The sequence below is a fragment of the Pistacia vera genome, unplaced genomic scaffold (genome assembly GCF_008641045.1).
Source record: "Pistacia vera cultivar Batoury unplaced genomic scaffold, PisVer_v2 Contig331, whole genome shotgun sequence".
In the NCBI taxonomy this organism is placed as follows: Eukaryota; Viridiplantae; Streptophyta; class Magnoliopsida; order Sapindales; family Anacardiaceae; genus Pistacia; species Pistacia vera.
In genome coordinates, this window is record NW_022196148.1 from 667,552 (window position 1) to 688,736 (window position 21,185).

Consider the following 21,185-nt stretch of genomic DNA (forward strand, 5'->3'; position numbering starts at 1 on the left):
GAAAAATTCCTCAAGAGGTAAGCAATTTAACGGTCACGACTCACAAGGAGGAAAATCAATATCGTTTATGTGGATATAATTATAACAAGTGGGCAGTGTCCATGGCAGCTCTCCAACACGACAAAACTCAAATCACTGGCTGACGTCAGCCTAAACTTTTTTGCTGACCTGGCCGCCATCTCTCAATTGACCCATGTGTTCATTTAACCCACTGGTTCCTTGCCAAATAAAATAATGTCATTATGTGCCCATTTGGTAATTTCACCATTACTTCCTATTTTAGCCTTTAGTTATTACTTCTCAGAGTATATAAAGGGTCCACGCCTAATTTTGGACACTGAAAAACATGCGCTACTGAAGAAAACAGAGAGTCCAAAAACAGAGTCGGTCACCAAAACCACAAAAATTCTCATCCAATTACCATGGATTCATTCTTCTTTCCCTCCCCAAATTCAATTTCATCTCCGGAGTCCTCTTTTGGGTCACCGGAATCTTTCTCTCAGAGCTTTTCATTCAATAACAGCTCTCTTCCTTTCAATGAAAATGACTCGGAAGAAATGCTTCTGTACGGACTAATAGCTGAGGCCACACAAGAAGCTACGTCTACCAATAGAGTTAAGGAAGAAGAGGTGAGTTGGGGAATTGAGGAGAATCCGAGTAAAGAAAAATCCTATAGAGGAGTTAGGAGGAGGCCATGGGGGAAGTTTGCGGCAGAAATAAGGGATTCAACTAGACATGGGATTAGGGTTTGGTTAGGGACATTTGATAGTGCAGAAGCAGCTGCTTTGGCTTACGATCAAGCTGCTTTTTCAATGAGGGGTTCATCGGCTATACTCAATTTTCCGGTGGAAAGGGTTCAAGAATCTCTAAGAGAGATGAAGTGTGGCATGGAGGAAGGGTGTTCACCGGTGGTGGCACTCAAGAGAAAACACTCCATGAGGAAGAAAATGATAAACAAGAAGAAGAAAGAGAGAGAAGTGAGGATAGAAAATGTGGTGGTGTTGGAAGATTTAGGAGCTGATTATTTGGAAGAGCTTTTAAGTTCATCTGATCAAAACACCGCTAGGCCTTGGTGAATGAATAAAAACTCCAGTTTCAGAGGCCTTAGTCTTGTTTATTTTTTTCTTTTAATTATGTGTTTCTTCTTTTAATTTTTTTTTTTCTTGTTTTTCTTTAGTTTATGTTTTATACATAATGATAGGAGATGTAGAAACTAAGAAGTATGATTTATACATCTTTAGATTTTTGTAATTTTGAATCCCAAAACCTCCCTTTTTTGAAGGCTATTGGCTAATTATGTATGTAGTTATGTTATTTGCTTCAAGCTGAAAATATCAAGTTCTAATTAATGTTTGAACTATAGAATACGCTGTGGGCTCGATTGCTCTTCTTTTCTCATTACTCTTTCAAACTATTTCAATATGTAGCACAGTGAAAAAGAAAAAAAAACAGAAGAAGCTGCTGTTGTTTATCAATCATTTTAATAGTTTTTTTAATAAGTTAGTGTTATAAGCTGAGGTGACAACTAATATTTACCTAATTAAGGTGATTAATTAAACTCCTAACGACGTAGTTATATGTCCTTTCTTCTAAAAAAAAAAAAAAAAAAAAAAAAAGCGTGCAAAGGAAGATGGACAAATTAAGATTAGTGATTTAATAGAAACATTTTTCAGAGTTAATTACCTCCAGTTTCACTGTTTTCATGAAAAGATACATGTCATGCTCATGCCCAACAGCCCAAGAGATGTTTTTGTTTACGCAACTTACCTTATGCATGCAGTGTATGATCCCTGTTGATCGTTAATGGATTTTACTTTCTGAAGATACGAGGATCTTCATAATTTCATCCTCAGGTTTAGTCTAACTATAACATTTTAGTCTTGTAAGTTTTTTTAGTTATGTTTTGGTCCCTCTGAGTCTGGGTGTGAGTAACATTTTGGTGCCTACACTTTACTAACGAGACTAATTTATGGGTGTGCAAAAGAACCGGTCATAATTGAAATCGACAGGTACTTGGGGTTTCGATTCTTATCCGGAACCAACCCTCAAGGGGTAGGTTCTGGTTCTAAAAATCAGGAATCGATTGGTTTCGATTCTGACTCCAATTCAACCCCTGCTGGAACCGAGAACGGGAACTAGAACCGAAACTGAAACTGAGATTCGAGTACCCAAGTAGGAACCAAACTGAATTATAATTTTTATAAACTATTGGGGGTCTATTTGTAAGTTTTGCAGGGTTTATTTGTCATTTTTTAAAAATTTAGGGGTAATTAAATTAACCTGGGTACTCGGAACTAGAACTGTAACTTATGTTTCCCGTTCGCGTTCTAGTTTCAAATCTAAGGAACTAGCCAGTTCTAGTTCCAATTCCGGTTCATTTGAATTTAGGTAGGTACCTGAACCGCCCACTCCTAGAGACTATGAGAGGGACTAAAAGGTTACTAGCATTAGCAAAGATCAAAACGTTTCTAAAAAAAATCTAAAAGACTAAAGGTTACTTGTGCAAAACCTCAAGGACGAACTTGTTATTTTCCCTTACTTGAGGAAGTTTCATGGAGATAATGGTTTTGTAGCAGGAGTTGTCTCAATTTCTTTTCTGATTACGGAAGAAGAATTGCCTTGTTGAAATAAAAAATGACCGAAATCAGCGGACAGTAACCGCCGGCAGAATTTGATTACGGTGTGTGTTAAGTTTCTAAGTTGATAAGAATTTGCCGACGTCTTCAGTTGTTAATTAATTACTTAATTAAACGATAAGACTGATATCTGCTAATTACGACTTGCAATGACTTTAATACTAGTCATGACTAGATTATCCACACGTCTAGCTTTCTCTTTATTTAATTAATTAAACTATTAGACCAATTCCTGACTCCTGTTTTCGCTTTTAATTTTCCTTAAGCCTTTAGAATGTTCCTTTGCAGGTGGTAAGTCTGCAGTCAACATTGTTCGCTACGTATAAATAATTAATTAATCAATACACAATTAAAATTTAATATCAGATGAATTTAAAATTTTCAATCAAAGAAGAGGAGATAAATGCATACAAGTTTCAGTAATACATGGCTTAGAAACAGTAGATACAAAAAATCTACCGTCATGAAAATAGGGTGTGATCTCATGAGGTTGAGGTCACTGACAATCCGTTAGACCTACACACATGAAAGGGCAAGCGTGAAGTTTCCGAAAAACACCGAGGTGGTGTTTGCCGTAGGCATTCCGACGCTCAAGTCAGCAAGGCTGAAAGAGATTTAATAAGAATTAAGGAGAAGAAGAATTACCAGGAGTCTTGTCGAAGGCTAGGACTACGGCGAAGGCGTCGGGTTCTTGGGAGCAAGAACTTAGGAACAAATAGATGGTTTTGAGTGGTGTAGATTGACTGTGAGAGATTGCATGCTTAATGAGAGGGCAAGCCTCTGTTTTTATAGTGAACCTAAGGGGTTGGAATCCTAGTAGGACATTGAGTCCTCTTTTGGGAGATAATCCCTATTATAAAAGAGATATGATTTCTTAACCTTATCAAATTAAGTTTAATAGTTTAAATAGGAGTTGGAATCTTAGTAGGACACTAAGCCCTATTTTGGGAGATAATCTCTATCATGAAAGAGATATGATTTCTTGACCTTATCAGATCAAGTTTAATAGTTTAAATAAGAGTTGGAATCTTAGTAGGACACTAAGTCCTATTTTGGGAGATAATCCCTATCATGAAAGAGATATGATTTCTTGACCTTATCAGATCAAGTTTAATAGTTTGAGTAAGATTTGAAATCTTAGTAGAAGAGGAAATAGAATGAGATTCTGATTTCCTATTTATACTCTGTTGCAGGCTAATGGGCTGAAACCCAGTTTAGCTTAACTTATAGGATAGCCCAACTCATAGAGTGGGTAGGTCGCAAGGTGATTTTTAGCGTGGGCTCAATCAGGATTGGGTTGAGGCCTTGGGCTGTGACATGTTTATTTCGTTATTGGGCTCCGCAAGTCCAGACATTTTTGGCCCTAACAGAAACCATTGTTAGTTGGTTTGATATAAAAATAAAATAAGATCTAATATCGTCTCTAAAATTTGAATCCCTTTAAATAAAAAGAACAAGAAGAGAATTTAATATCGTTTATCGAGTTCGAGTCTTCACAATTATTATAGAAATCATAATTTCAGAGATTGTTATATATATAATTTGGCCGCCATTGTAAAAAAATTATTGCATAATTTAAAATAAGGGATGAAATTGTCACGTGATTCTTTTGAAGGAGGAATAAAAGGATAAAGTGAGGTAGTCAAAATATAAAAATTAAAAATATTCAATTCAAAGGTACAAGTACTTTTATAATTCAACTTAATTATAGTTTTAATCATGAATTCAGTTTCAAGTTTCATTAAATGATTTGGCCACCTTTCAAGAACGAAGAAATGCTTTATTTATTCCCCTCTCACAAGATCTTCATGTATTTCACTGCTATACGCAGCTCAGCTTTTGTCTTCTCTTGTTCACCAGTAAAATTGTAAAGAAGAGATTAGTATAAATTAAATTAATTACAGTTAAATTTATTATGTAAGTGGAGATAATATAATAGATTAAGAGTGCAACGTTGATTTGATTTTGATGTGTTGAATTTGGAATGTTAAAATGGAATCCCTTCTGAACAAGTCATTCTCTTTCTTGGTATCAAGTTCAGGTAATATGGGGAAATCATATTCCTATTATTTTTTTTATAAAGGAAGTTTACATTAACCTTCCCAAGTAAGTATTTACTAGTGTTTCAAAAGAATCAGTTGAAACTAGAATTGATGATTTCTTGGGTTTGGTTCTAATTTTTACCCAGAACCAGTTGTCAATGGATAGATTCTTGTTTCAATTTTTGGAACCTTACTGTGCGGTTCTGGTTTTGGTTCTTATAGTTAGGACCCGAATCAGAATCAGGAATCAAAAACCAAGACTAATATAAAATAAAATTAATATTAGGGGGGTTAATAGAAACTTTTGTAAAAATAATGTGAATACATTTATATTTATTTCATAACATTTAAAGTAAGTTGGTTTGACTTTTGAGAATCTACCTTTACAAAGTAATGGAGTTTGTATTTTATAATTTATAATTTGTAATTTTATTTTTGTTACCAAGTGCGGGGGGGGGGGGGGGAAGAGTTTTTTTGCCACTTTTTAAAATTTTTTGGGGGTTATGTAATTTTACAGGGTACCCAGAACCAGACCGAAACTATTGTTACAGGTTCTGTTTCTAGGTATTAGGAACCGGAACCATCGTTTCGGTTCTGGTTCTAAATTTCAAGAAACTGTCAGTTTCGGTTCCTTCAAAAAATGCAGGTACCCGAAGCCGACACCCATAGTATCTACTGCTTATGTCTCTTCCAATATAAACAAGAATTCCCCTCATATCAACTTTGGCATATGGTGGTCATACGGAAGAGAGCAAAAAATGTTTTAAGAGCTCTTTAGTTTGACTCTTTTCAGATACTATGGGGTGACCATTAAGACTTTTATCCGATCATTAATTATAAGGTCTTAAAAGATTAATTGTAGTATGCATAAACTGACTCGATACCCTTGTGATAAAAAAATTAAAAAAAATTGGCACATGGGTTTATTTTTGATTTTTATGATTAAAGAATGGTGGACTCAGATCAAAATTACATAACGATTTAAACCATTCAAAGAAAACAAAGTTGTTTCTTCTTTTTGTAAGCAAACCTTAATAGTATGAGACAAATTTCGTTAAAAAAAAGAAAATAATGACTTAGAGCGAACTAGTGACTATTAGGTGAAGAATTGTATGCTCAATTGACTAGTGAGAAAATGTGGGTGGCTGAAATTGTTATTAGACAAATTAGGTAGACTAACTAGTTCACTTTGTAAGGTTTATTTTAATTGTATAGGAAATTTTATGATCAAATCATATGGTTGAAAAATCCAAGTTAGATTTTGGGATGAAAAATTCAATTTAGATTTTGGGATGTGACTTTTGATATAAGGGTAAAAAATAAGAAGAAAAAAATTTCCATGAAAAATTTTTAAAAAACACAGAAGAACATTTCTACTCCTCAATATTCTAATCATAGTTTAATCCAATTTTTGTCTGATTAGATGAGCCAAGCCCAATTGGTTATGCAATTATTCAGTATAAAAGCAATCTTTGGGCGAGGATTTGCAGACCTCAATGGCCTTTCTTTTCATTGTTTAGCCCACCCAATTTATTTGAATCTCCTGCCCGTTTCGCTGGTACTGGGCCTTTTTATTCGTTGATGAGAAAATAAAATTTGTTGAGATTGTTATCACAGTCGGATATTGTTTTGATGAATAGAACTGAATTCCAATGATGAAATAACTTAGAATTTAAATGGAAATACAAAGTTCATACGAAATAGAGTGCACGATGGATTTCCGATTGGGCAACGGATCGATCATGGGTTCAGCCCAACTATCATTCTTGCTAAAAGCTTTCTCCTGCACTAGACACATGGGACTCATTTCTTCATGGATAATATACTACAGGACATTGAATGAATCTATTCTCCTTCAGCTGAAAATAATAAAATAGATGCTAATATTAGTAGATTGCATTTTTATTCTTGGCTGCGGAATGCTGAAGATCATGTATGTTCTTGTTAATTCTAAGAACCATTCATCTAAACAACAAACACCTTGCAATCAATCACCCATGACAATTCAAACTCGCCATTTTGTTCATGTTAATGGCTTCCAAAGCTCCTCCTCTTATGGGTCCTCCTGCCGGAGCCACCGTACCGATGGAAACCGCCGTCGACACTCATTCCCCAGGCCCAAACCGCTAACCTCCTCAAATTGACGCCTGGTGATCCGCCAAAGGGCCTAACTGAGAATCTCTCCCCAAACGTTTCTCTCAACCGGTAACCCTTTTGCCTTGATTTCTTTTTCCACAATGTGCCAGATACACTGCCCAATCAGTTAATCCAATGCCTAGAATTGCCATGGGCCTACGATCCTTTAACCATGTTGAAACTGATTTTTAATTTAAGTGGCGTTAGAGGGACGGGGAAATCTGACAAGGAAGGGTTTTACACGGTGTTGGAATTAGCCTTGAAGGATTATCGGCTTACAGCGACTCATTCGCCCGGCCCGCCCCCAACCCCCGGCTTCTCAAATGCAGCAAAGTTTGTCCAGGTGAATCATAAGGTAGAGATTTTAAAGTGACACTTTCCAATTACATTGACATTTTCCAGTAATTGTTCTGGAATTGTATTAGTGTTGTTGTACTGAAACACAACATGCTTATCAGAAATGTGCTTGACAACATTAACTGCATATTCCGTGTTTGGTTTTTTTTTTTTTTCCAAATTGACTATATATATAGAATGTTGTGGTAAGCATGTTAGAAAATTTTGAATGTTGTTGTAAGCATGTTGGAAAATTTCTCAACTTCTTCAGAGGTTTTACCAAACAACTCAAGGTCACCCACATATCTATTATTTGTTGCTACATAGTTTACCATATATATGATTGTAACCATATTATGATTATGGTTATAATATGATATGATTATAACAATATACTAAATTTGAGGTTATCTCTATCTCTCCAAGAATGTAGGTATTATGAGACTCCCCAGTTCCATCAGCAGGCTGCAGAATTTGCAGACTTTGAAACTCAGCTCCTGCAAAATGCTGGAGAAACTACCAAGAGATATGAGAAAAATGACCATGTTAGAAAATTTTCCAACTGCTGGGACTCCCCCTGGCTTCTCAAATGCAACAAACTTTGTCCAGGTGAATCATAAGGTAGAGATCTTAAAGTGACATTTTCCACAATTACAGCGACATTTTCCAGTAATTGTTCTGGAATTTTGTGGTAAACATGTTAGAAAATTTTGAATGTTGTGGTAAGCATGTTAGAAAATGGTGTCCATCTACCGACTCTTCTTATGATAAGACAATCTTGATTTGCGAAGGGATTTCAAAAAGGGTTTTTCCTAGAGAGTGTGATAAAGATAATGAGAGTCTTGAAGAGGCTTATTATGTGTATCTTAGATTAGAGATAGGTTAAGAAAGCAAGTGCTTGTGCCTTTACATAAGGTTCTCCAATTGCCTGAGGTTTATATGAGTTCAAATGAGTGGAATTCTTTGCCTTACAATAGATTGCTTCTGTTGCAATGAAAACATATAATGTTTATTTAAGAAGCATGATGAAGAAAGATTTAAAGAGTTTCTTGAGAAAGTGAAGAGTAGGAAGGCAAAGATGCTGCGGGAGGTTTGCTTCCACATGAGAAATTAAATCATTGAATGGTGAGTGCGGTGAAGAGTGGCTGAACTTCATTGGTCAAGAATGGTTGATGATAAGGCTAAGAAAAAGGGAAGCTCAGTAATTGTATAGTGATTTGTGATGTTTCCGGTAGTGTGTGTGGAATACCAAGGGAGGTTTGCGTTGCTCTCGGTGTATTGGTGTCGGAGTTGAGTGAGGAGGCGTGGAAAGGGAAGTTGATTACATTTAGTGCTGAGCCACGGCTTCACTTGATAGAGGGAGATGGTCTTAAATCCAAGACTGATTTTGTGAGATCAATATGGAGTGGGGGTGGAAACACAGATTTGCAGAAAGTTTTTGACAGGATGTTGGAAATTGCAATAGAGGAGAAGTTGAGCGAAGATCAAATGATTAAACGGCTATTTGTTTTCAGTGATATGGAAGTTGATGAAGCAAGTTGTTGCACTTACGAGATAGAGTACGATATAGATGGCAACATGGATTTCAAAGGTGGGAAGGAGAGGTGGAGAAAGAGCTGGGAAACTGATTATGAAGTAATTCAGAAGAGATTTAAGGAATGTGGATATAATAAGGTGCCTGAGATTGTGTTTTGGAATCTGAGAAACTCATCATCTACTCCAGTTATGGCTATATAGATGCACTCTGTTTTGGTATATTTTCCATATTATCTTTCACAACACGACTTATTAAAGAGTTAGAGACTAAAAAATGTTTAATTATGTCATACTAATCGGATGAATTTAGTATTCAACACTAAAGATTGTTAGTTTTCAGTGAATTTAGAGATTGTTTATGTTCTTTTTGGAAGTTGTTGTAGGTGTTACTGGATTGATTATATTTAGAAGTGTTAGAGATTGAGTTCGTTTGATTTGGCCTTAAAATGAAATTGCGATACTTAGCGTGAAAATTACGCAAACTGGATAATCAATTTTAAAAACAATGTCAATGATAAAACTTAATAAAACTATGCAAAAGCAGGGTTAATGTGTGATATTCCACATTAACTGGGAATTTCAGGCTTGACATAAGTTCACAAAACCGTCTTGCAATAATACTGTAATAAATTATCAACAGCACAAACTACAATTACAAGCCCACATTTAACATTTTTTACTGTTAGACTAACAAATTCAAAAAAAGCATGGATATAAAGACATTTTGCTCCGATCAATGATGTTATCTAGATATAATATGAATCGTTAAATGCTTTTGCTTGTTTGATATGATGTTTATGATGTGAGAGTTTGAAAATGAAAAAAATGTGTTTTTTTTCTTTTAAGTGGATGAAGGTAGGTTGATATTTAATTAAATAAATTGATTATAAATGTAAATGATTGACTGAGATGGTTAATTATTATAGTTCATCATCATTGGGTGGGTGGTTTGATGACAAAAGAGCAAAAAAAAGTTTTATAAGTTCTTAAGTTCAAATTTTCTCAAACATTAATAAGGATGATCACTGCGGTTCTTACCTGATTAGTAGTTCTAGAACCCTAAAGGATTAGCTGAAGCGTACGTAGGCTGGTTTGGACATTCCAGTTGTAAAAAAAAAATTATTATTATAACCCTTTAAATTTCTAGCTGAATTAATTAATAACTTTTTTATTTATAAGTCAATATAACGAACAAGAGTAATGTTATAGTCACAAAAAATAGTACATTGAATTTATACACTAAATAATGTGATATAATCCTAACTATCAATTAATATTAATTTATAATTAATCAACAATTAAAATTATGCTATATTATTCGGTGATATGTTACTTTCTATGAGTTTATTATTTTCCAACCAACAATACATTACCCCAAATAAGAAACTTAAGATTTGCTTTGAGATACATGGTTCATATGCTTTATGCCAGGTGTCCACATGATTTTTGCCAGTAAGTACCGAAGTGGTTATCACTTACCAGGAATGGCATCTGGCAGCCGCTGAATAACAGAAAAAAAAAAAAAAAAGGAAAGTAAGAAGGAAAAATCAGTTAGTGGGTTTCAAAGATTAGAAAAGGAAAACAGAAGCGTGTCGGCGGGAGAAGAAATGAAACCGGAGATAAAGATCAGAGACAGTAACAAAAAACAGATTAAAATAATTTTTTATTTCTTTTCTAAACAAAAGCGTGTCGGCGGAAAAGGAAATGAAACCAGAGATAAAGATTAGAGACAGTAACAAAAAACTGATTAAAATATATTTTTTTTCTTTTTTAAATTATAGCCGTTCATACTCGCATCGGGCTGTCAAGCTCATCATTCTCTTTTCCTATTTTCCCCATAGCCGTTCATATTCCCATCGGGCTGTCAAGCTCATCATTCTCTTTTCCTATTTTCCCCATTTTCCTCAAATTATTGCTGGATTCATGTGGATTAATTAAAACCACATGTGATGTTTGCCGTTCATACTCCCATCGGGCTGTCAAGCTCATCATTCTCTTTTCCCATTTTCCCCATTTTCCTCAAATTATTGCTGGATTCATGTGGATTAATTATGTGATGTGTTGAGGTTGATCACACAACATATAGCAGTCAATGGTTTTATGGAATTTGAGTCAATGGTTTTAACATGGTGAAAGTATTCAGCTATCAATTTAATAGTGAGCCAACATTTTTCAGTATCTGCTCTAGGTTGTTCTTAGGCGTAGGTCGGTGTTAATCAGACGTTAATACAGGGTAAAAAATTAATACAAAACTAGGGGCTCAAGTTTAAGTTATAATTTGCTCAAGGTTTTGGCGGTGACAAGGACTGGAGAATCTCTGGAGGACATTTGTCAAACATTTGGTTGAAGTTTTGACAATTGTAGACATACAAACAAGATTTGAAGGACCCAGAGGTACAGATGTATCCACCATAGCAAGTCAAGACAAAGTAGCTACAAGAACTTTAATATTTGTAGTTCACAAATCAAATCAAAGAGTATATTATGAGAATTTTGGCACATTGAAATTGACTGTGATACTAATGGAGTGCACTGCTGATGAATTCGCGGATCGTGATCTAGGCAAGAAATCAGCTCAAACAAGCTGCTGTTTGATATTGGAGGGGGCAGTTGAAGTGCAATTCAAGAAATTATTGTTGTTAATTGCACTTATATTTAAATATATGCAACTTTCATCATCGAATCCAGCTGTATTATAAAACTTATCAGGAACAATTGTCTGATTCTATAAAAAGACAAGAAAAAGAGAATTAAAAATTATGCAGCGAAAAGTTTTTATATCCAACTTGAGATCATTTTGGTTGACGAATTGGTTCATAATGTCTCCAAATTTCGCATATAACGCAAGAGGATTCACACGTATGCATGTTCATAGGGTTGTCTGATTGATTTGACTTCATTTATTGTTTTATTAAACATTCTTTATACTTTTTATTTTTTTTTTAATCGTAAAGAATGATCGGACAAATTTACATCCATTTCAAATAATCTCTTATGTCCTAAAATTACCGATCAGATAAGAGTTTCAGTAACCATTTTATTAGTGCTCGAGAAAATTCAAATTTAAAAATTTATAAAATTTTCTTTTACTCTTTTATTATTAAGTCATTCAATAGTGGTTTATTCTTTATAATCTTAACTAACTCTCATTATACCCTTATCAATTAAACCTCTTAATTTTTTTATTTAACCTTTTATAATCTCATAATATATTTGTGTAATTCTATGCTATAATACTAGATTTTTTTTTATTTTATTAAACTGTTATCAATTTCTATTTTTTTAGATTTCAACACTTTGGTTTCATAAAAGATAAAAGAGTTATTTAGTTTTCACTTTTCTTTATTATTTTTTATACCTTACTCTACTTGGAATTAATTAATTATATCTCAATAATTACTAAAATAAAATAATTTGTTGTTTTAAGTAGTAAATATTAAGTCATCTTAGACAAAGATAAATTTTAAGATCCATCACCATAACCACTATCCACCAACTAAAGTGTTGATGGACGCAACATTTGTTAAAGGGATTATAGAAGGCATCCAAATCAAATCAATGCATACAACTATTCTTGAAAAAAAAAAATGATGTATCAAGTGATTCTTATAACTAAACTTTAAGAACTCAATTAATTTGCTTACTCCAAGTGATCGTCATCTAAATTGTATTGGTTATATTTGATATGAGTAACCCCTGGTTCATGAGTTCCCAGTTGCAGTTGCATGCAAATCTTGATATTTTCCAACCTGAATAGTTTCTATAAATCACATCTCAGATCTGGAGTTAATGTCTTTGACTTATAAAGTGGACTCCGTACTTGTACTTAACTAGTACTGAAAGAAATATCTATTATGCTACTTTCGTTCTTGTTAATATATATAAGTCTGACAAGAATTGTTTATGCGGCAGAAGAACACAGTGAAATCGGGCTTGAGATCATCTGGGAAGTCATAAACATGCATATAATCCAGAGGAAATATCTTATAAATAACACTGCATGCAGCTAGATCACTGCCTTTTACAGTGGATTTACATTCGATAATTCAGGATATTTAGCTAACATGCAGATAAGCTACGTACATGCAAAAAAGAAACTCATCAATGCACTGGCATCAGCATAATTTCCAATGCAACAACTGATAATTCAACAAGAAAGCATAACATGAGTCTGCAACTGCAAGAGCTCTTATTCTTAGTTATTGCCTATCTGTTTTCATAGTACGAATCAGTTGTGTTGATAAGGAGATGGGGGCTTGTAAGTTGGTGGCTTCTCAACAGGGGGCTTGTAAGTTGGTGGCTTCTCAACAGGGGGCTTGTAGACTGGCGGCTTCTCAACGGGAGGCTTGTAGACAGGTGGCGTCTCCACGGGAGGCTTGTAGACTGGTGGCGTCTCCACGGGAGGCTTGTAGACTGGTGGCTTCTCCACGGGAGGCTTGTAGACTGGTGGCTTCTCCACGGGGGGCTTGTAGACTGGTGGCTTCTCAACGGGGGGCTTGTAGACTGGTGGCTTCTCTACGGGGGGCGTGTAAACGGGTGGCTTATAGCCATAGTTAGCGAGAGATGGAGAGGGGAGAAGCAAAGCTCCAAGGAGCAGTACTAGCAAATAGGTGAGAGACATTTTGATTGTTTTGGTTTTGATGGTAAAAATAGGAGTAGAAGAGCTGCTTATATAGAGGTCTCGGTCACCGGTGCTCTACTTGCCATGCAGGGCGTCAAAGTCTTGTTGGTTTAGTTAAGCTTAGGTATTTGTGAACATAAGTCGAAGTAGGTTTGAATTATTGGACCACAAATTAATATGGTGGGGATGATTTTGGTCCTACTCAGTAATCAGTCGGAAAGGTGGAAATTTGGGGATACTTCTAATTTGGATAGTACTATAAAGTTAGAATTGGAAAAGCCTGTGTTCCATCCACGTCTTTTTCTTTTACTTATCTTCTTACAATCTTTCATATTTTAATAGAAATTAAATTCTGAGGTAAAAAGATATTAGTTTAAATTTAGTTATATTCATGAAATTGCAATTATTTTTTCAGGTGTGATTACATCAAAGAGAAGCCAGCTGGTTTCCACATTTTCTCAAGAAAGGAGAATTAGTCCGCGGTCGTGGCACATAATTAAGGCATGAAAATGAAAGCACCAGTAATATAGATGACGATGATGATGAATTGGGTCATGATAATTGTATTAGTTCCAACAGAACAGGTCATTTTCTCCATTCACATTTACATACATCCTGAGACACTGATAGTCCTGCAGAGCCGACTCCTGGACATGCCCAAGAGCCACGCCTAACAAAAAGAACAAAAAATCCAAGGATAAACAATCCTAACCCAGAACTAACAGCACCCACAACAAGGAGCAAGGAGCAAAAACCCACCCCTTTACACAGGCAGCACAATCACCCTAAGACTAAATCTATACACTGCTGCCCACTCACTCCAGATAGCACTACACCAAAAAACAAAAATCTGCACTTCCTAGAGAAAATACACAAGCAGATATTTGTTTTTATTACCATTTTAGATTCATTGATACGTGGTCACAAATTAATACAACTTCATATATGTATATATGTGGTTCCTAATACTACTAGTTTTTCAAGTTAAGGCGTCAATTTTAGGTACAATCACGTGCCTGTCTACTTCCCCTTTAACTATTAGTGTTGTACAAGTGGGTGATACACATTGCTATATCTCGCAACTTCGAATGTGAATCATATATTATTCTTTTCTTCTGTTTAATTAACACCGCAAAAAATCTTGTAGCTGCTACAATTATGAATGAGGATGAGGTTGATTGAAAGAAACGGAAGATAAATATATATTTGTGGTGGTGTTAAGTTCCACCTAATTTTAATGAGAGCCTATGAGCATAAAATTATAAGTTCCTGCGCAATAAAAGAATTAATGCTTAGTATTGCAGTGATCAGCGTCTACCTTAATTTAATTTATTGTTTTCCCTACTTAATAGCTAGTTTTTATAAGTGAAATAATAATTTTAGAGCAGCTCGGTCTCATTTAATTTATTATATTTTCAAAACCGATTGCGATATTCAGTCTTTAATTAAACGTAAGTTTGCTATATCAAAATGGCTTTATATATAGATCTTATGAATAGGAAATAAGGTCTATATACACCCATCCAAAAGAGTAACTGCTCTGGAATCTGGATTATTTATAATTAATTGTGAAAAGACTGAATTTTTATATGCATAACTGAATATATCTAATGATATTAATGAGCACATGAATGGTGATTTTGCATTCAACAAATGCACTGTTGATGGTTTATGAAAATACGAGATACGTTAATTCCAACACTTTTCATTCATTATTCATAATCAACACCAAGAGTCGACAGAGTAAACAAATGACAAATTAATATCATAATATCGAGCATAGTCGAAATCTGCAGCTGATCTTTTTTATGAGTGTATAGCAATAGTATTGGTCACTTCTCGCCAGGTTCAAGTGCCAGTAGTTGTCATGGAAATCGCCATGGAGCATTGCCCTGCATAGGGAGCTTAGGTGTTGCTCACCTGAGGATCGGTGGTATAGTAAATGGTGCTGAAAGCACAGTATAATGCTTTTCGGATTTGATCTTTTCTGCCTGAACCTTGGGGAGCCTTTGTGTTGCTCTCCTGAGGTTCGGTGGTAGTTTAAATGGTGCCGAAAGCACGGTAAACTTTTCGAATTTAATCCTTTCTGTGCCTTGAGCCCGAGGGAACCTTGGCGTTTCTCCCCTGAGGTTCGGTGGTATAGTAAATGGTGCCGACAACACGGTAAACTTTTCAGACTTAGTCCTTTCTGCCTGAACCCGAGGGTGAACGAAATAGAGACAACAACAAAACCAATATAATAGTAAAACAAATCACAGATAGTAAACAGAAAGAAAATAACATGCGCGATTTATCATGGTTTATCCAATATGGGTTGCGTTTATTTGAGTTAATATTATTACAATATTTCATTACTTCTCTTATTTACAATGAATGAATTGCCCTATGATTGTTATCACATTCATAACAAGAGAAAAATATATTTATGTACTAGGTTTAAAGTGACAAAACCTAGTTTTACAATGATTTATAATCCTAAGCGCAAACCCAATAAAGAATAGATGATTTAAAGAAACTATAACAGTTATATATGGAAAAGACTCAAACTGCCTATGGGCCAGGGGCACTGCCCTCTCGACCCCCCCCTGCTCACCGAGGAGCAGGGCTCCCGAATAGGTCTGCGTAACCCATTAATGCTGAAGTAATCGACAAGTCCAACAGAGGAGCCTTTGTGTTGCTCCCCCAAGGTTTGGTGGTATGGTAAATGGTGCAGAAAGCACAGTATAAAACTTTTCGGATTTAGTCCTTTCTGACTGAGCCGGAGGGAGCCTTGCTGTTGATCCCCTAAGGCTGGGTGGTATTGTAAATGGTGCTGATAGGATGGTGGGAGACTTTTCAGCTTTTGTCCTACCTAGCTGATCACCATTTGGCAAAGGTTGAGCATAAGAAGGGGTGGAGAGAAGTATCACAACAAGGAATAAGACTAACAGTGTCGTGTATGGAGTGATATGAAAGCTTGAGATATGCAGAATTATTGAAGTATTAGAACTATTATATAAAACAATTGATGTATGTATCATTTTGAACGATATGAATCCTTACACATTTTACCTTACCTGGCCATTTGAATGATATGAATCGTGACAGCACCCTTGTATAGTACGACCTTAGATGGAAATAATATAATTAATTACAAATTAAAATATTATTTTATATATGAATTATTTAGAAGTAGTATAATAAATTTCACGTACTAAATACAATGTCTTAATCTTATATGGTATAAATTTTAGATACAAAATACAATGTTTTAACTTATGTGCAGTGGTGGACCCAGATTTTTGTGGGGGGGGGGGGGGGGGGGGGGGGGGGGGGGGGGGCGCGGGCCGCTTCGTGGCCCCCATTATTTGTCAAACAACTAGTGAAAAATTAAAAAAGTCACTAAACCTTAAGCAAATGTACTAATATAATATCAATAATCTGAAAGAAAATAATGCAACAACACAATACTTTACCACTTGAATAAATCTATGAGAAGCAAAATCTTGAGCAAATTATGTTGAAAATAATGTAAGGAATTGATATGAAGAGGCAAAGAGTAGCAGTTCAGGATGTTGATACTGCCAAAGTATGCCGAGAGAAGAGAAAAGAGGAAAAGATTTCTGTATATTTCATTGCTGTATTAATCTGTACAGTGCTAATTTATACATCTTTTGTACTTGTAAAAATGGAAAACAATGAATACAATTAAATGTAATTATTCAATCAATCACATAAATTATGGATTGATTGAATGAGAGAATTGCTCCTTGATCACAACCAGCATGAATCAAGGAATTTGTGCATTCCATATTTCGTCACTCCCCCTCAAGCTTGTGGTTTGTAAATGTCAAAAACTCCAAGCTTGCTAAGTAAATATGAATGCTGTCTGCTGCACAATGGCTTTGTGAAAATGTCTGCTGGTTGTTCTGAAGTACGAATGTGCAGAGTTTTGATTACCCCTTCTTGTATCTTGTTTCTGACAAAGTGACAATCAATCTCTATATGTTTTGTTCTTTCATGGAATAATGGATTTGCTGCGATGTCATTTGCAGCTTTGTTATCGCAGTATAAAAGGAAAGACTTTCTTACTTGTACCTTTAGATCTTCTAATAACCCCAAAATCCAGATGATCTCACATGTTGTTTTGGCCATGGCTCTGTATTCGGCTTCTGCTGAAGATAGAGATATTGTTGATTGTTTCTTGGTCTTCCAAGAAATAAGAGCTCCCTCTAACTTGATACAGAAACCTGTAAGTTACTTTCTTGTCATTGGACATGTGGCCCAGTTTGAGTCACAATGAGCTGTGACAACTAATTCTTTGTCTCGGGGAAGGAGGTGTCCTAATCCAGGACATCCTTTCAAGTACTTTAGAACCTTTATTGCTACATCCATGTGAGAATGTTTGGGCCTATGCATGAACTGGCTAAGAATGTGGACTGCATAACTAATGTCTGGATGAGTCATGGTGAGATAGATCAATCGCCCAACAAGTCTTTGATACTTTGTAGGATCTTCCAATGGTGGATCATTTTCGGAAGATGATATCCCACTGTCATATTCTTGAGTAGTCAGCTTTGTATTCTGTTCTACTGGAATGATACTTGGCTTGCATCCTGATAGTCCTGAATCATAGATAATTTCTAAGACATATTTCCGTTGGCTAAGGGATATTCTTGCTGAGGATCTTGCAATTTCAATGCCTAGGAAATACTTTGGCTCTCCTAAATCCTTTATTCGAAATTGTCTATTAAGATGCTCCTTTAAGGATTTGATGCATGTTTCATCATTCCCCGTAATAAGAATGTCATCGACATATATGATGAGAGCAATAAAAGTTTTACCTTTGTTCCAAGTGAATAAATCATAGTCATGTTTGGACTGAACAAATCCTATGCCAGTAAGAGCTTTACTGAATTTCTCATTCCATTGTCGAAGATGCTTGTTTTAGCCCATAGAGGGATTTTTGCAGATGACATACTGTGTTCTCCCCCTGTCTGCGTAATCCCGGCGGAAGATCCATATATATTTCTTCATGAAGATCCCCATGAAGAAAGACATTATGAACGTCCATTTGATGGAGAGGCCAGTCACGAATAGAAGCTATTGTAAGAAAAGTACGAATGGTGACATGTTTGGCTACGGGGGAAAAGGTGTCCTGATAATCAAAACCTTCCCGCTGAGTGTATCCCTTGGCCACTAATCAAGCTTTGTACCGTTCTATGGAGCCATCAGCACGATGCTTGATTTTGTAGACCCATTTACAGCCAATAGGTTTTCTATGAGAGGGGTGAGGCACGAGGTCCTAAGTATGATTATGAGAGAGAGCAGTAAGCTCAGCAGCCATGGTTTGACGCCAGTGAGAGTGTTGAACAGCCTCTAAGTAACTAGTGGGTTCTCTTTCTGTGGAGATGTTACTGATACAAGCTCTATATATAGGAGAGAGACGATCATAAGTCACATAGTTTGAGGTGGGATACAGTGGAGTTGAAGGATCTGAAATGGTGGGACACTCATAATCTGCTGCCCAGATTGGTGGTTTGGGCTGACGAGTGCCGCGACGGACATGAACAGTAGGAGCTTGAAGAGGAGAACTGGGTGGAGGAATAAGGGGTTGATTAGGTGGATCTGCTGTAGTGTTATCAGTGTTGGTTGTGTTAGGGTCAATAGTAGGAGTACTAGGTTGAAGAACTGGTGGATTAGGAACCATAGTGAATAGAGGATCTTGAAGAGTATCATTATCAGGGAACACTTGAGGTGATGGTGATGGTGATGGTGATGGTGATGGAATAGTGTCTTCTGTGGCAAATGGAAAAATGTCTTCATGAAATACTACATCTCGGGAGATCAAAAACTTGTTGGTAACTGGATCATATAGCTTGTATCCTTTTTGAAGCATAAGATATCCCATAAAAACACAATGGGTAGCCCGAGTACCAAACTTATCATGTGATCCAAGAGTGGCAACATAAGAAATACAGTTAAATACTCGAAGATGATCAAGAGATGGTTGCTTCTGGAATAATACCTCATAAGGGGAATTTCCATGAAGGACTCTACTGGGCATGCGGTTGATCAGGTAGGTAGCAGTGATCACACATTCGCCCCAAAAAGAGATAGGTAGGTGGGCTTGGTGTTTGAGGGCACGGGCTACTTCTAGGAGATGACGGTGTTTTCGTTCGACAACCCCATTTTGTTGTGGAGTATAGGAGCAAGAGCTTTCATGCAATATCCCGAGTGATGAAAAAAGGGAAGAACAATTATGATTAAAGAATTCTCTAGCATTGTCTGTTCTAATCCTTTGGACAGAAGTATGAAATTGTGTGTTGACCATGGCTAGAAAGTGTGTGATGTGGGTAAGTGTTTGAGCTTTGGATTGCATGAGAAAAGTCCATGTACCCCGAGAAAAGTCATCAATAATGGTGAGGAAAAAACAGGATCCATCATGATTTGGAGTGTGATAAGGTCCCCAAATATCAAGATGGATTAGGGCAAAAGGTTGTGTCGTAGTGGAAGTGCTATGTGGAAAAGTAATTCGGGCTTGTTTAGCTAACGGACAGATGGGACAATGAGGTTGGGGAATAGTAGCACTGTGACCTAACCTTTGATGGAGAATAAAAGAGTTTTATTAATTGTTGCATTACAATTGGTAATTTTATTAGGTGTAATACATGGATGAAAAATTCTAGAAGACTTAGCCGGTGCCCAGTAGTATATACCTTTATGAACCTTACCCAAGCCCATCAGTTTTCCAGTCGAAGGGTCCTGAAATTCACATGTGTTAGGACATAATTTTATAGTGCAAGTATTGTCTTCACATAGTTTGGATACTGATATGAGGTTAAAATGAAAAGTAGGGACACATAGGACATTTTTAAGGAATAAATTTTTGGATAATTGGACAGTGCCTATGTGAGTGGCCGGGGTTATGTTTTCTTTCGGCATGCGAACAGAGGTGGATGAGGTAGTGCAAATAGAGTGGAAAAATTTTGGATGACAAATGATGTGATCACTAGCTCCTGAATCAATAATCCACATGTCAGTAGTAATTAAATTGAAGCAGTAGGAAGTACCTGCATAAGACGCTGTAGGTGCGGTGGGAGCATTATTCAGAAGCTGAAGTAATTGATTATATTGATCCGAAGTGAGAACGGGTGCTTGCGGATTGCTGGAAGAAACTGAATCAACCTGAAAAGAAGAAGAATTATTATTTTTGTCTTTAGGGCGACCATGTAATTTCCAGCAATGGTCTCGATCATGATTGGTCCGTTTGCAATAGTCACAATATAATTGCCCCCGATTAGAGAGTGAATTGTCAGACCCATTGGACCCGTTTCTAGATCCGTTTGACTAAGACTTGGGCCCAGTTGATCAGTTGGTTGGCCTGTTTGACTCTGATTGTGACGTGGCTCGATTTGAGCAGTTAGATGCATTTAAAAACGCAATCAGCTTCTGGCCGTCAGATCGCGAGATGAAATCTGGGCCTTTCATCTTTGCATATAAATTCATGCCCTTTTCTTTTGCAGGTTGCCCTAGCCGCGAGCGCCCATCTTCGTTTTCCTTAAGCCCTGCAAAAACCAGAGAGTCAGTGGATGGCCGATTTTGGTAAAGAAGCCTAACGATAAATGGCGAACCTGTGTTGACTTCACTGACTTCAACAAAGCCTGTCCGAAAGACAGCTTTCCCTTGCCAAGAATTTACCAGCTCGTTGATGCCACCTCCAGGCACGAGCTGCTAAGTTTTATAGACGCCTACTCGGGATACAATCAGATTCTAATGTACGCGCCGGACGAAGAGCATACCTCCTTTGTTACAGATCAGAGGCTGTATTGCTACAAGGTTATGCCATTCAGCCTAAAGAACGCTGGGGTGACTTACTAGTGACTGGTTAACCGGATG

At 36.4% G+C, this 21,185-nt stretch overlaps 3 protein-coding genes and 1 pseudogene across 3 annotated transcripts; 2 read left to right on the plus strand and 2 right to left on the minus strand.

Moving 5' to 3' along the window:
• Positions 1-328: 328 nt before the first annotated feature.
• Positions 329-1,368, plus strand: LOC116137607 (ethylene-responsive transcription factor 1B-like). The gene has a single exon (XM_031423299.1). The coding sequence runs from the start codon at positions 423-425 to the stop codon at positions 1,074-1,076; it is 654 nt and encodes a 217-aa protein (XP_031279159.1). The 5' UTR covers positions 329-422; the 3' UTR covers positions 1,077-1,368.
• Positions 1,369-6,448: 5,080 nt separating this feature from the next.
• On the plus strand, positions 6,449-9,056 carry LOC116137582 (annotated as a pseudogene).
• Positions 9,057-12,914: 3,858 nt separating this feature from the next.
• LOC116137639 (repetitive proline-rich cell wall protein 2-like) lies at positions 12,915-13,307 on the minus strand. The gene has a single exon (XM_031423319.1). The coding sequence runs from the start codon at positions 13,305-13,307 to the stop codon at positions 12,915-12,917; it is 393 nt and encodes a 130-aa protein (XP_031279179.1).
• A 4,236-nt stretch (positions 13,308-17,543) lies between these two features.
• LOC116137640 (uncharacterized mitochondrial protein AtMg00810-like) lies at positions 17,544-18,360 on the minus strand. The gene is made up of 2 exons (XM_031423320.1): positions 18,268-18,360; positions 17,544-18,167 (listed from the first exon to the last, which is right to left on the minus strand). The coding sequence occupies exons 1-2, from the start codon at positions 18,358-18,360 to the stop codon at positions 17,544-17,546; spliced, it is 717 nt and encodes a 238-aa protein (XP_031279180.1).
• Between the last annotated feature and the right edge of the window lie 2,825 nt (positions 18,361-21,185).